This window comes from Antennarius striatus, chromosome 21, assembly GCF_040054535.1.
Source record: "Antennarius striatus isolate MH-2024 chromosome 21, ASM4005453v1, whole genome shotgun sequence".
Lineage (NCBI taxonomy): Eukaryota > Metazoa > Chordata > Actinopteri > Lophiiformes > Antennariidae > Antennarius > Antennarius striatus.
In genome coordinates, this window is record NC_090796.1 from 3746117 (window position 1) to 3762500 (window position 16384).

Below are 16384 nucleotides of genomic sequence, written 5' to 3' on the forward strand. Positions count from 1 at the left end.
ACGGGTATTCTGCACTGCCATTTGGCCCGTAGGCCGAAACGACAGTGAGACACCTGTCTCACTGCTGAAGGCGCAGGGACGCAACCCTTTTGTTCACCGGGGTGAACTCCAACATATGAAGGCTGAGCTGTGGGCCCGCAAGCAAGCCCATACCAGCCCGCCGCCTCTCAACTTGGACAACACCGGAAAAGTGGAGAGTCCAGCCCCTCTCAAGGGTTTGGGTTCCAGAGACCAAGCTGTGGGGTGGAGGTGAGCCCGACTATATCTAGTCGGTACCTTTCAACCTCCCCCACAAGCTCTGGCTCCTTTCCCCCCAGCGAGGTGACATTCCACGTCCCTAGAGCTAGACTCTTTGTCTGGGGATTGGGTTGTCGATCCCCATGCTGACGACTGGCACCCAATCCACACTGCAACCGTCCCCTACGGTTTCCTCGGTGGTTGGTGAATCCACCGGAGGTTGGGCCCACGTCGTCCTTTCAGGCTGAGCCCAGCCGGGCCTTGTAGGCAGAGGCCCAGCCACCAGGCGCTCGCATACGAGCGCCTGGTGGCTCGTATGCGGGTGGGTCCCCGGTTGCGCCATACCGGGCGACGTCACGGTCCTTGATTTTGTACTCATCATAGGGGTTTTTGTGCTCCTCTTAGTCTGGCCCGTCACCCAGGACCTGTTTGCCAAGGGAGACCCTAGCAGGAGCGTAAAGCCCCTTGCAACATAGCTCCTGGGATCATGCGGGTATTCAAATTCCCCCACCACGATAAGGTGGCAGCTCTCGGAGGAGAATTCCAGAATTGTAAACACAAAATTGCTCTTCTGACACAAGGCTTCAAACTGAAAGGAAAAAAAATGTTTATATTAATGAGAATCTCACTAAAAAGAATGCTGATACCATTTAAAAAAAGCTCGACAACTGAAGAAGAATGAGCTGATCAACAACACCTGGATAAACAACCGCAAGATCTTAATCAAAAACAAAGGGGCTTTCACTGGCGCAGATGAAAACAATGATGATCAGGTGTACGGAGGAGTTGGTGAAATATGAGCAATAAAGATGAACAAGAGTTGTTACTACCTCAAAGATCTGTACATCAGAATCACTTCAATAGTGGGAGCTCCACACCAATTTTGGACACATCACGTGTTACATGGAGCAATTGAAAACCATTCAACATCATCAGTGTCAGAAACATGGATTAATGAACAAAACAACATGGATTTCTGCTTGGAGGGATAACATTAAGTTGGAATCTTTAAAGTGCATGTTGATATCTTTTGACAATATAATAACTGTTAAAGTGTCTGTAATAAACTGGTTAATTCTTGGATAATTACTTTCTGTCCAGTGAAAGAGGTGAATATGATCATTATATTCTTGTGAAGAACACTGGCAAGGTCAACATCTTATTTTGACTCGTATGATGTTAAGAAACCATGTTGTTCCTTGGCAGAATGTAAAAACATGGTTATGCTCTGGGTTATATCTGGGACAAAGGCTAATATCTGGAAGAGGATAAGAGTATGAACATCTGTCATAATTCAGTGGATGAGCTGGTTGAAACCATTTAATGTCTGAGTTTGTTGACAACATATTGATTCTGGGGGACAGGTATTTCACAAGCTTATTGGCTTCTACCTTTCAGCCCCCTCTTTTTTCGGATGTTGTTGTTGATGTTGTAAATATGATGAAGGTGTGAAGTCTGTTATATTAACATGTCCGAAAAAAATAAACTAAAAAGAAAATTTCAGAGAAGGCACCTACTTAATATCTACAGAAGCTGCTCATATGTTTTCACTCGTCTTTGTACGACAAAGAATTACATTAAATTGAAAAGTTAACAACCTGCCTCGATTTCAGAGGAATGATTTCATATTTTAAACAAAAACGTTAAGATTAGGTCAGCATAGGGACTAAAGTCTGATTTTTGAGACTAAAGTCAATTATCTGAAATGCTTTTCTCACAATTGGTTGTAATCTCAAAACTCTTATGCTATTTTTAAAGGCTAAAGTCAGAATTCTGAGATTAAAGTCAGAATTTTGAGAATAAAATGAAAATTTTCTTTACTGGCCTTTATGCTTTCTAAATTTGTTTTTGTCTGGGAAATCCAAGGATGCACAGAACTATAATTAAAACACACAAAATTCAATAAAAGTTCTCAAAATGTTTTGTGTTCCAACTCCACGTGTTACAAAGCCTCACGGCATAAATTAAGCACATTTTAAAAACCAAAAACTTGACAGTCTGTCAGAAATTTAAACAAAAAAACCTGTCTTTAATCCAACATACAGACATGTGATCAACAAAATTGATTATTCTATCACACAGACATCTTATTGTTGTTTAGTTTTACAATATTGACATTTTCATTATAAAAACCTGTATGAAAGCACTAATAAATGTCTGTCTGTATGAGGCGTAACCCACAACTAAAGACATGCTCAGCAGCTCATGATGTTTGATGACCGTGGTTAGGTAAAATGCTCCAGTGGCATTTTGACACTTATACCAGCTGTAACCTTTCAAAATAACCAATACTGGACTAACAGGTCGTGTTACTTGTCTTTTTTGCTATTGATTTATGTTGTGTATGTTTTTGTCAACAGGTCATTTCTCTTAATGTATAAGTGTCTCAAGTGTGGGGCACGCCCCCCATAGCATGGAAATAAATGGCAAAGGGTTAGTAGGGAGAGAGCAGGACACATTTCCTGCATACCTCTCTCTCTTAGGCTCTGCCTCTGTCTTCTCCCTCCCACTTGGTGCTGGAGAGAGAGTGCCTCACCGTCAGTGTGCTCCTCTCTCTATCCCCCTCTCTCTTGCTTCCCCCACACCTCCTCCCTTCCTCCCTGTACCTCTGGCACTCACTCAGTCAAAGGGATTCTCCGTAACCAGCTGCTTAATGTGATCTCCACTTCTCATATCCGTTTCACTGATATTTTCTTCTCTTTTTTTTTCTTAGAGTTGTTGAGATATTATCTCTTTTGAAGTAGGCATTATTTTGCTCTGTTTTAGGGCTAACATCCACTGTTTGGATGCTGCCAGTATCCACCAAGGGTAAAGGGACTGGAAGAGAACTTTTAGGGCTTCTATCAGTGTGCTTTTCTCCTCAAACTAGACACACTTGCTTGGTTAATTTCCCTTTGAGATGAACAATGGAGTGATATTTGTTGTTGAGGATGACTCATCTAGGGTTTTTTCCCCCTTGAGACAGCTGCATATACATTTTTTTTCTTTTGTTGCACGTGCATGTTTCATCTTTCAGATACACTGTAAAGTCTTTTGGGACTTTTATTCAGTGTGGAATCTTTACGGCAAGTGCAAAGTTTGGAGGAGCAAAAATGATCTGAAGCATGCCGGATGGAAGCGTAGCTGAGTGTTAAATCCAGGTAAGCTTGCATATATTCTTGTCAAATTCACTTTAAAAAATGCGTGGATAGATTTGTATGAAGATATTTACCTACATGGCTTTACAGCTTGTTGTATGCTCAGTGGTCTGTAAAGACAGACTTTAGCTTCACAGCTGATTTTTATGCATCTTTTATGTTGGGATCTGAATCTAATAGTTTTGTAGTTGTCTGGACAAAGGAGTCTACCATGACTAACAGAAAAATACTGTCCTCAGTGTTGAGTGTATTCCATCATATCTGACAGGTTTGGCTCTTTTTTTAATGTGATGGATGCATCACAAAAACTTGCATAATTTTTCCTCATTGCTATCACAATAATGATACCTCTCGTCATCAGCCCTTGGAAATAATGCTGACCTAAATAACAGAGCGTCTGGCATCGACCATCAACACATATTTCCTACAGAAATTCTTTCACTATAGTGTTTGCTAATTTTATCAACCATATGTAAATACATTGCATATGTATGTTGTCTTTATGGCTACTTTCTTTGAATTAGTTCATGACATGTCAGTTTATCTCAGGACATTTGCTCAAGGAAAACTTGCAGGAGTTTCACTATTTTTTGCTATTTAACACTTACAGCTGTATTTTGCTGTACTACACTGACTTTTACTTTGGAGATTCATATTTTTAAATACAAATTAATCAAATTTGACAGTATTATAGGTCATCTAACTGAGAACATTTTTCTTAAGGTTTGTCAGCTGTTTTTATATTTTTACCCTGTACCTCTCCCAGCACTGGGAGCTGTGACCTTCACTGTTTAAAAACTTGTCAAGCACCTCATTTGATCACCATTTTAAATAAACCTGGCTACAGCTACAGAACTTACTTACTATGGTTTAATAACACACACATATTTGGTTGAATTGATTAGAACTCATATCTCTTTTCTAAGCTGCTTTTAGAGGCTTGACTAAAATGAGGAATTTAGTTTTTCTCAGAAATCTTAAATTTGGAAGCTGTACTTTGCGTGAGATGGAGTCGGAAAAGAAGCTTTGCATTGACACAAAGCTCATTATATCGTCCCATAATTACTTCCTCTGATGTCATAAATGGAGATTATGAATCAAATCAAATAGACTATGATTCCTCTGATTAAAAGTAAGGTCCACTTCAAAAGTCCGCGGATCAGTCCCAGATTGAAGTCAAGGTTTTGTTATCACATGTCATTTTTCTGGACCGTTACAACCTTCACTCTCATTCCCAGATATGACTACAGTATCAATGGAGCCTGTCGGGGCCTTCGTGGAGAGAGGGGCCAATGCTACTGACCCACCTATGGTCACACATCAGGACACGGCTGCCACCTTTACCATAGGCACCATTCTGTCTATCATGTGCCTCGTTGGAGTCACTGGGAATATCTACACCCTAGTAGTGATGTGCCAGTCCATGAGGACAGCAGCCTCCATGTACATCTACATCATAAACTTAGCTTTGGCAGATCTGCTCTACCTTCTCACCATACCTTTTGTAGTCTGCACACACTTCTTGAAGGGATGGTACTTTGGGGATATAGGGTGTCGTATTCTGATCAGCATGGACTTTCTGACCATGCATGCCAGCATCTTCACGCTGACAATCATGAGCACAGAGCGGTACTTTGCTGTACTCAAACCACTGGACACAGTGAAGCGGTCCAAAAGTTACCGGAAGGCTATTGCTCTTCTGGTTTGGGCTGCGTCTCTCATCCTTACTCTACCAATGATTGTGAGCATTCAGTTAATGACAATGGGCAACAAGGCCATGTGTCTGCCCACCCTGTCACCACTCTCCTACAAAATCTACATCTCCTTTCTATTTTGCACTAGCATCATTGCCCCAGGACTGATCATTGGCTATCTCTACATCCAGCTTGCACGCACTTACTGGATTTCACAGACAGAGACCTTCAAACAGACCAAGAAACTTCCCAATCAAAAGGTCAGTGCATTGCAAATTATTGTATTTGAAGGAATTTCGATTATATACATTTGTTTCAGAGCGGCATGGTGGCGCAGCGGTTAGCACTGCCGCCTCACAACATGGTAGACCCGGGTTCGAGTCCCTCTCTGTGCGGAGTTCGCATGCTCTGCCCGTGTCTGCGTGGGTTCTCTCCGGGTTCTCTCCGGCTTTCTCCCACTTCCAAAAGCATGCACTTCAGGTTGATTGGCCGTTCCAAATTTCCCGTAGGAATGAGTGTGTGTGTGCATGGTTGTATGTCTTTGTGTGGCTCCACGGTGAACTGGAAAAGAGTGTCCCCTGCCTCACGCGCTATGCTGCCGAGATAGGCTCTGGCTCCCCGTGACCCGCTGCGGCGGATACAGCGGTGGTAATCTGAAAATGACTGACTGACTGACATTTGTTTCATAATTGTTTTTTCACCTGTGTCTTTGTTTTTCTTGTTTTGTATTTATAGTCACACTATACTTGAACCAGAGTCCTTTTGCACAGACAGTTGTCTAAGAATTTTGTTGTACACTTTGTGTATGAAGACACTAAAGGCATTCTAGTCTATTTGCAGTGAATATCTGCAGTTATTTTCACAAAGATACATGGCCATGCTAGAGCTGTCCTTCAAATAAGACAGTGCATGATGATAGTTATGATCGTGATCTAAAAAAAAAATAATTATTATCTGCCGCCATGATTGGCGATTAGACATCTTGCAATGTGTGTCAATATCTACCAGAACTGTAGCTTATCATTAATACTGTACATCTGAAGGCCTAACATCCTGTTCTTAATCCTTTCTCTGCTATTGCAGGCTATCCTGTTTCTGCTCTTCTGTTTGTTTCTTTTATACATTAAATGTTACAATTAACATCAAAGCTGTGTTTGATTTTGTTATACATATCTCACTGATGATATAGTGAAAGCTGCCTTCAGTTGCCGCTTCATGGGATACCACTGATTAATGAAATATCCATCTCTACCAATATGTAATGAGTAGTGGAGAAATTGGAAATTGGCATGAATGCACCACTGTCTATTACTTTAATATTTCTCCTCAACACTTAATCTCTGGTTTCATGTACTTGCTGTAGGTGCTGTACCTCATCTTCACCATCGTGCTTCTCTTCTGGGCATGCTTCCTGCCCTTCTGGATTTGGCAGCTGCTTGGTCAGTTCCATCCCTTGCTGCCCCTGTCCATTAAAGCCAAACGCAACATCAACTACCTGACCACGTGTCTGACGTATTCCAACAGCTGTATAAACCCCTTCCTGTATACACTGCTTACCAAGAACTACAAGGAGTACATGAGGAAGCATAAACGGTCTTGGAGGGCTGGTAGCTACTTCAACAGGAGGAATCGCTTTCACCGCTCACCACGACGATCACCATCTTCCAGCAGTCAGCAGTTCACTGAGAGCTTTATGCTGTCTCACACAGCGTCTCTGAGAGTTCATAACAGCAGTTTGTAAGGTAGGAACATGTTTTCCATAAACACAGTTTGGTGCAGCACCAATTTTCCTATCTTTTTCCCACCTTTCAACTAAAAATTCATGAACAGTCTGAGGGCCAGTGGATGCATCTTTGTTTAAGTTTTCAATCAAAGGGAAATCTGTTTCTGACAGGTGATGTGATTTCAGATGGTTTTGGTTTTAGGGGCTCTACAAAAAAGTTAAACTGAATATCAAGAATTCTGATTCCTGGCATACAGTCTAAACATATTCATATGGGACAACTCGTGCTTGTTTATGTTTTTGTGTGGAGCTGGTTAGGTGTGTTTAACAACGCCATACTTCACATACAGTATATCTATCTATCTATCTATCTATCTATCTATCTATCTATCTATCTATCTATCTATCTATCTATCTATCTATCTATCTATCTATCTATCTATCTATGTATAATCTGATATATAATATATTATCTTGCATAATATATTATCTTTACAATACTATATATATACTATATACAATACTGTATATAAGAATATATATATTCTTAAGAATATATATTCTTATATATTTAATATAGTTTGGAATATAGATAACTATATACATATACACATATATCATGTAAAAAATACAAAGCATGCTCATTATTATAATGTACATGTATATTCATATAGAAATATATATATAAATGGTGGATTTTTCTGTTAAATATAATTTTATAAAAGCCCAAACATGGATCTTCCATGCCAACTCATGATAAACATGTAAAATAATAATATCTAATGTACTTTTTGCATCATGCATTTTGCAGCCTAGTTTTACCTTTGGAAACTCTTTTGTTTCAAAACATATTTAAGGCAGCTTCGTCACTGATATATTAACCATCTATCAAGACATATGTTATTCGCCTTAAGGACCCAAAGTCTTTGTTTCTTGTATATTTTACAGTAGAAATTTTTGACAGATTTCACTTTATTTAATTTTTAACTGCCAGAATGTTAGGAATTCACTGACAGGTGCCCCAATTCTTGGGATGAATAAACAATTTGATGTTTTTCCGTCAGTTTGTGGGACGGTCTCTTACATTAGATGGATTTTAGTTGTCAGTTGCAAATTTTCCTCGCAGATAAGAAGCTGGATGAATGAATTATAGTGCATCCAAGGGGATCAGAGGGTAAAGGGAAGGGTAAGTGGAGGAGGGCAGATTGGAGCTGCTGGGATGTGGCAGACGTTCCCAGATGGACACACACACACACACACACACACACACACACACACACACACACACACACACACACACACACACACACACACACACACACACACACACACACACTGAGGTATGCCACTTACTTTGCACTAGAAAGCTTTTTTATCACAGCTGTATGTCTGTAATGTAGTGGAAAATCCATTTGACAGTCAATACCAGTCTGTTCTTTTCTTTTGAAAGTTATGACATATGTTGAATTAATTATTTAATAATAATAAACTAGCGGGAACCTGTGAAAATCCCACAATAAAACAATAATATCAGACTTCATACCAAACATATGAAAACAAATGTATTGGTGTTATAAAGCAAGTGCACCCAACATAGTCAAAAATCAACGTGGTGATGCAACGACTTTGTGTTGGCAAATCATTGATTGCTCTGGGCGGGCATTGTGAAGCCGTAGATGAATTTTAGCAGGTTAACTGGAGAAAGAAAGTAACTAATCATGAGATTGGGAAAGGAGCTAACGTTAAAGGAAAAGGCGACTGTCAAAAGTGCAAGTGGAAAAGAAATTTTGGAGAAGTGATAGTTCTATTAGCTTTACTTAAAGAGCGGTTTTGTCAGATGCCCAGAAACCATAGCTGAACAGACTGCCTCGCCAGCTAGTTTCACTCAGAAATTGTTGCTGTTCTCTGTGTCGTTCCTGCTGTTTGGACTTTCTGCTCAAAAACATGACAATTGTTTGAACAGTTATGACACTCTAAAAATATGTTAACTGGGAAGTCCATGTATAGTTAGTGATGTGCAGATGAAGCCCCATGAAGCATTGAAGCGTTTCATCCCAAGAGGTTCACTGCGGTTTGAAGCTTCATAAGGCTTCATTTGCTCAAGTACGACATCCATTGGATGGCTAAAATATCAGTTATCATGAGTTTGAGGTGTGTGGCATTTTACAGAAAGTCTGTGAATAAAAATGCCAGCAAAATAAGAAAGTATGCAAAACATGTATATTTTAGTAATGGCAGTACACTGTGTGTGTGTGTGTGTGTGTGTGTGTGTGTGTGTGTGTGTGTGTGTGTGTGTGTGTGTGTGTGTGTGTGTGTGTGTGTGTGTGTGTGTGTGTGTGTGTGTGTGTGTCACACACAGGCAGTATGGAAAATGATCATTTGGACATGACAAAAATCAAAATACAGTAAACATGTACAGTGAGGGGAGGGGGGTTGGGGTTGGGGTATGGACAATGATTGTGCTTTTGTAATGTTGAGGTATGGCCAGTGATTATGCTTGGGTCATATCATTGGTTTTCATTTCAAAACAATATTTTTGTCCAATGTATAAACTTTATAACTCATAAAGAAAGAAACAGATGAACAAATATCCAACTGTGAACCATGTTTAGCAACGCGTCATCGACATGGACCTGTTATATGTCAGAAAATAGACGGTTTTAACTCTGTCCATTCTTTGTGTACATGTACACGGGTCACACACAATAACGTCACAGCGGTTTTCGTCACAGGGAGACGCCTCCCGGATAGATAAAGTTTCGGTCACATCGTCTACACGACAACCCAGACCCGGCATTTTCAAAAAACTTCACTCTTTTTGTCCCGGATATCTGCGTTGTGTGGACGACACATTGTTCACGTGATTCCTCCTGGCAGATGTACCATGATTGGTTGGGCGCCATGATTGGTTGGGTGCTTGGTTGGTTTGGCACTGGATTGATAGGTAGTGGGTGGAGTTGAAGCTTGACAGTGTGAGGTTTTCAAGTGAGTTTATTCAAATATACCTTGAATCAAATGGATAATCCAGTCTAGACTTTCTCAACAGAATATCATTGTTGGACCGGTTGCCTGTTTCTCCATGACTTCAATGAATGGAGACTAGTTCATGTTCCAAAATAATGGAGGACAAATCCAGTAACTGCAACCCTATTCAGATTGCTGTTAGCTAATGCCGCATATTGTGCAAATGATCACAATCCAGATTGTCTGCAGAGCGAATGGAGCAATCAGTCATATGTTATTTATCTTTGTCTTACAATTGCATTGTGTGGCATCTGCTGTAAATCATATAGGCAGAGGTTGTAGCTCTATGTTTGTGCCTGTTCACACACTGATTTGACTGTGCATCCACACTAATTAGTGTTATGCAACAAGTTTTCATTTTTTGCCAGGAAGTTAAGGATAGTATGCAACATATTATCACAACTGGTTGTGAGTTATAAGTAGACCCTTTTTGCCCTGCACCCCTTTGCCTCTACATGTTAGTATGTGGTTGTACTGTATTTGTTTTAGGTGTTACTTTTGACTTGATTAATGGTCTGGAAAAATGGTAATCTAGCTAAACTAACAGCTCAAAAATACACATGGAAGCTTAGTTCCCTAGTTTATGTGGCCTGACATCACAATCATGGTGCCCTCCATTGTGAATGCAACAGAAATGTGTTCAAACTTATATTCGGCCTATGATCTGTTCAAGTTTTATTGCTATAAATTTAATACTGATATGGCTAATCGTCAATGTATCCGTATTGTCTTCCGAGGTGATCATGTGAATATATATGATTCAGGATTGCCAAGTTTACTCTTGTCTTGAATGCAACATCTATCGATTGTGAGCCCTTCAGTGAAAGCTGAAGTAAACACTGTCCAAAACCAACATAGAAAAGTGGATTTCATACCAAGCTTGTCCCCTGGTTTTACAGATATATCATTAGCATTATAACAGAGCAAATCTATTGGAAAAATCATAAATTACTTGGATATTTATTCCTGTCATCGGTTTGAACCCTATTTTTCTTAAGGTTGCCTTCAGTCCCAGTCGGACTATTTTCACTGTAATTACTTGGTGTAATTATCAGCATCTATGGTTCCTTTAACAACATGTAAAACCATCTTTTGGAAAGAGCAGCTAGACGGCAACAAGAAAATATATTTAAATGAAATGCATTCAGATGAAACCACGTAAGTTGATAATGTAATGAGTGTGTTTATGTATGGTTGTCAGGGAGACATGTAACATAACAACTTGATTGGTGGGTGTAAATTTATATTGCATTATATGTATACAAGAATGGCGCTGGTGAAAAATGTTTTTTTACAAAAATATTGTGTTTTGAAAGAATAGAACCAGAACACTAATATTGAATTCACAGAAAAACAATATGACCGCGATATGATCTAGAAGGGTTGAGTCTGTTTCTCACTGTTGACTTTTATTTTATAAAATTACATTTGTCACATTCAAAATAAATAAACAGCATGATTGCATAGACTCAACCAGAGTCCTGTCGTGTTCTGCTCGTAAACCACACTGAAGGTCGTTGCTCAGCACAATCTTTCAGAGTATAGCCTGATGTGTTGTGATTTAACCCAGCCAAGAGGAAAACATCAAACTGGTGTAACTGTGCCAATAACAATATAATATGCAAGCTTTTAATTATAATGATATGACAATGTGAAATGTGGGCACCATACTATCAAACTGAGAGGCAAGATTGATTTTTTTACTGTCCAACTGTGGGATTGTAATTCTGAGGCGACCAGAGAAAAGATAAGACTGGATTCTCTGAGCTTGAATAATTTGTTATTTTTCTACAAAACCATTTTATAATGCCTGCTTGACATACAAGATACATGGATTGCTTTTGCTATTAAAACCTGAAAATATATTATTTATTCCACATTTGCAGTTCACTTTATACATTTCTTGTTTAGTGTATAGTTGCTGTTTCCCTCCCCTTCCTCAGAGGCTTTTTAAGATGATTCTGTTGACATACAGTGTATGTTAAATTGGAAAATAGGCTGTACAAATAATTATCACTGGCATTGTGCCCGGAGTGTCCCTTGCCTCACGCCCTGTGTCAGCTGAGATCGGCTCCAGCTCCCTGTAACCCGCTACGGCGGATGACGCGGCAGAAAATGAATGAATGAATGAATACTTATCAAGGGACAATCAAATTTTATCAAAGCACTGTTATAAAATCAGTTGAGGTGGAAATGACCTTTTAGGAAACTGAGTAAATAGTATTTTAAACTTGCTTTTTAATTCATTTTATTGGTTTCCACACAGTGTTCAATGCCAAGGTGGATTTTTTCTTCCTGTGACATTTCTGGCAAATGTATTTTTGTACCCATACATATTTTCTTACGTAAAACAGGCCAATCTCGCTATGTAGAAGTGAATAATTCTTGCATGCATGCACATAAGTGTGCATTAAAAGTTTACAAGCATCACATGTCTAATATAATGCATGTGAAAACAGAATATGTTAGACATTATTAGCAATGACTGCGTGAAACATTTACCACACACCACAGTTTTATAGTGTTGTGGTTTAATAGTCCCCCCTTATTTGTCACATGGACAGGATGAATCTTTGCATACAAACATATAACGTTCCCCAAAATCCAGGGTTATTTTCCCCCAGGAATGTAGCTGAATTAAGATGGGGTGAGGATATTTGTTGGTCTAATTTAGAACTGAGTTTTCCCACCCATGACCGATTTGTGCAGTGGATCCAGATATCAAAATAAAAGTATGGGTAAAAACCACATTACGACCTATTTAACATGGCCCACAGAAGAACACACACTCTGTTCACATATCCGATGACTGTGGGACAGCAAGCAAATTTATTATTGTTTATGAAGGGCATTTATGAAACAAAGTCATTTATCTGATGTTTTCATTGTCCTTGTGACTGTTCTGAAAGCTTGCCCTTTTCCTCCCAGATAAAGAGCGGAAATTGGTCAGGAAATAATGCAGGAATTAAAATACAAAAAACTTGATTCTTAGGTCACTTTTTTTTCTTTGTCTGTAGCTCCTGAATGGAAAAGATGACTAACTGGCATAATCACAGTCGATGTTTTTGTGGGACTAAATGGTGAATATGCTGCAGGAAACAGTCTCCGGAGGCAGTGAGCTATTTAAAAAAGGAACGAGAGACACGAAAGAAAAGCCAAAGCAAACCTTCACTTACAAAAAAACAACACAAAAGGCCAAAGAGTAACAGCTCCAGCAGTTTTTTTAAGTGTTTAAACTGACAACAGATTAAAAGTTTGTTAGTTGGTCAGCTGAGCTGATCTACACTGAACCATGAATAGTTTTTTTCACAGATTCCCTGACTAAACCTATAGCAACAGAGTTTCCATTAATCAGTTAATGAGTTGTAAATAAACATTTTTTAATGCAGTAAAGCCTAAAGATTTTGAATTCTTATTGTCTATTTGCTATTTTGTCAAACTACTGTGCATCACAGTTGAAGCTCTTCTCCAGGAACCAATTGCTGCAGAAAATATTCCTGGATGCTGCTCTGTTGGTGTGGCTGGGGCTTTTTCTTTTGTCCAGTCCAGTATCTGAATGTTGATTACTGAATGTGTGTTTTCTAAAGGCAATGGAAGGTCTGTGATATAAACTCTTGATATGGTTCGAGGCACATGTGATAGTGCAACTTCTGAAAATGGCCTGACGTGATCCAATAGGTCACATACAACATCACAACAGATACATTTATCATTAGATAAAGGTATCTGTTGTGATGATGCTCTGAATCAACAGTCATAAGTAACAGTCGATATGTGACATCTGTCCTGTCAGCCCTTTACTGCTGTGAAAGCAACGGCCATCTCTGACTTTAAATGAGAGGATGCTCGCTCACTTCTTTTGGCTAGAAAGAAAAATAATCCACCAAAGTCTTGCAGACATGTTTAAACACATTTTAAAAAAACATGATTAGATTAAGGAAATATCTGGCATGTGTTTGCTTTCCAAATGATGAACAGCATTTTGGCATTCCATATGCTCACATTTGCTCAGTCATTGGAGGTTTTATGTTGTGTGCTTTGGTTAAAATTATAACATTGTCATAATCCAAAGAGGCTTCAAGGAAGTTTGTACAGTATGTTTGGTTATTAGCATGAATCATAAAAGCTATAAAACCCCAGTGCTTCACAAATGCTCAAGGAACCTACACCCCGTATAGATCACATGAGAGAAGCCTTGACCGCTATTAGAGATGAACATCAAATAATCATCTCCTCAATTGCTTTAATGCAACATCTAGAGATGCAGCACGTTATAGAAATATTGATGACAGACTCATTAACATGCCTTTTCCCCCACAGATATGCCATCTCAGCTGCCAGATGAAATATCACTGGGACTAGAAAAGTCATTCAGATGAATCAAGCAGAGGTCACCTCTGTAAAGATCACCCAGAGACAAGTCATTGTCTTTCACTCATGACGGTGAAAAGACTATTGATCTCCCCAGCTAAATATCTGGAAGCTGATTACATTGACACGACTCAGTTTGGGAATTGGAAATGAGAATCGCTGTTCTCTTCTCAACATAGGTGATGGGAGGCTTTGACTGTAATAACTAACGGCCATATTGTCTGAGAAAGTCTCCAATGGGATCAATAAGTGGCATGACTCACCCTATACTGCTGTTCTACAAGATTACACCGGGCAGGGATTGATCGGGCAGCCCTTCATTCAGAAGGGTTCATGTTAATGGTCCAGTCTTAAGCTGACGAGAGATGGGCGTCTCCACGATTTAATATACATAATGTATTATGTGTCTCATATATTTCTATACCTGGGTCACAATCTTTTACCCCCATTCATTTCTAAGGAGCTCAAGCTTCATAATTTCATTCTTTAACATATTCCAGTTCAGACAATCCACAAATTGGATAGAATTAATTTGTGTTTAGTTCAGCAAAGCAAACAGGCAGGCAGTGATGATAAGAAATCTTAGTGGGTGACAATAACTTCTAGTTTCATTTCTGCACTCTGGAATGTTTAACTTGCAAAAATCCCAGTGATCTTGAAAAGAGCTGCACTTTGCAGCAATTTCACTTTGAGCAATTTCCTCCGTCTGTACATTTCCCATGTGTTTTCAGCATTGTGAAGATATACCTTTGCAGTGACAGGCCAGTTCAGACTCAGACCACATGTTTTCCGTTACTTGATTTTTTTTTTTTAAGTTCAGGTTGCTTGTGAATGCACCAATCATTTGTTTCAGATGAAAGCTGGTTCTGAATCCAAGCAAATAACTGGTTTCAATCATGTTATCCTTGGAAGGCATACTGAGATCCTTTGTTTTAGTAAAAGCATTGCTACCTCTTTATTAAAAAGCCTTACTTTATTTCAGTCTACATATTGTAGAATAAATCAATCAAAAAGTGGGATTACTCATTCTGCAGTACAAAGTCAGTGCTTTCCTGTATTTATGTTAATTGCTGTGGATGTTTAAGGTTGAGCTTGTTTTCTGCTGTACAAAGGAATAACCTTTGAGACCCACAGGGATGCAGCGGAAGTTCCTTTCTCTGCCCTGTTGGTAATTATGCTCTGATAAGGCTGATGTATACATCTTTTTTACCGCACAGGCCACACTGAATCTTAATGGAAAAAAGAACTGAAGTGTGACTGTACAGTGTAATACAGGAAAGCAGAGGGAAAATCACATCAAACCTCTTCTTACATTAAAAAAAGATGGAAGACTCAGCAACTAACACGCTAGCAGCCCATTTCTTTAACATTGTCAGCTCTGGTTGTGGTGTGGTTGTGAAACAGATATGTGACTATAAGACTTCAGAAGATGCATTTTAAAGGATTTAAACTTCTGGATTTGGGCTGAAGCCCAATGAAGGAACACATAGTGAGGCCAGAGGAAAGAGGACAGAATGTGTCATTGTCGTATGCATTGTTACAGAAAGATGAGGTCGACTCTTTTTTCATTTGTCCTGCTGCCATGAAAAGGAATGATGTAAAGTAATGGAGTCAGAAAATTGATTCAACAAGAAGAAAATAGATGGAATTTGGCATCAGTCAGGAACGAGAAAGTGGTGCTATACATAGAAGATGGATGAGTGACGATGAAGAATACAGATTGGGGTTTTGCAAAAGGATTTCTATGTGCTGAAGTGACTGACCCAGGACAACTCTTTGTGTTTATGGCTGTTCACCAGCTTGTGAAATAATGCTCCAACTTTTCATTCCTTAAAGCTTCAGGCACAGACACTTTGACATCCCACTGTGGGAGAGGAGAGTATTAAAACATTCACATAATCCACACAAGACATTAAAAATCAGTGCTGATACGTATAAATCCACATCTACTGTATTCAACACCTTGCAGGTGGTTGATGTTTTCTGCTCCCACCATTTCCTCTAGTGATCTTCTGCCATTATCGTGATTGAAATGGTTGCACTTCACTGACAAAGACGACCGTGGAGAAGGCGTTCCATCATGTTTCAAAACACAAAACGATAGCACACAAAAATAATGTGCTTTCCTCCATTTTTTCTATCACATCTAAACGGGATCTGTGACACAAACCATGTAGGAATTCTCACTGCAGTGGAGT

General features: G+C 39.3%; 1 protein-coding gene across 1 annotated transcript in view; it reads left to right on the forward strand.

The window, feature by feature from the left end:
- Positions 1–2873: 2873 nt before the first annotated feature.
- The window catches only part of LOC137588925 (urotensin-2 receptor), a 57734-nt gene continuing 44223 nt past the window's right edge, over positions 2874–16384 (forward strand). Inside the window, exons 1-3 of the mRNA XM_068306262.1 lie at positions 2874–3377; positions 4613–5328; positions 6432–6810. Coding sequence (XP_068162363.1) covers positions 4615–5328; positions 6432–6809 — 1092 coding nt within the window. The 5' untranslated portion in view covers positions 2874–3377; positions 4613–4614 and the 3' untranslated portion in view covers position 6810. The remainder of the gene's footprint in view (positions 3378–4612; positions 5329–6431; positions 6811–16384) is intronic.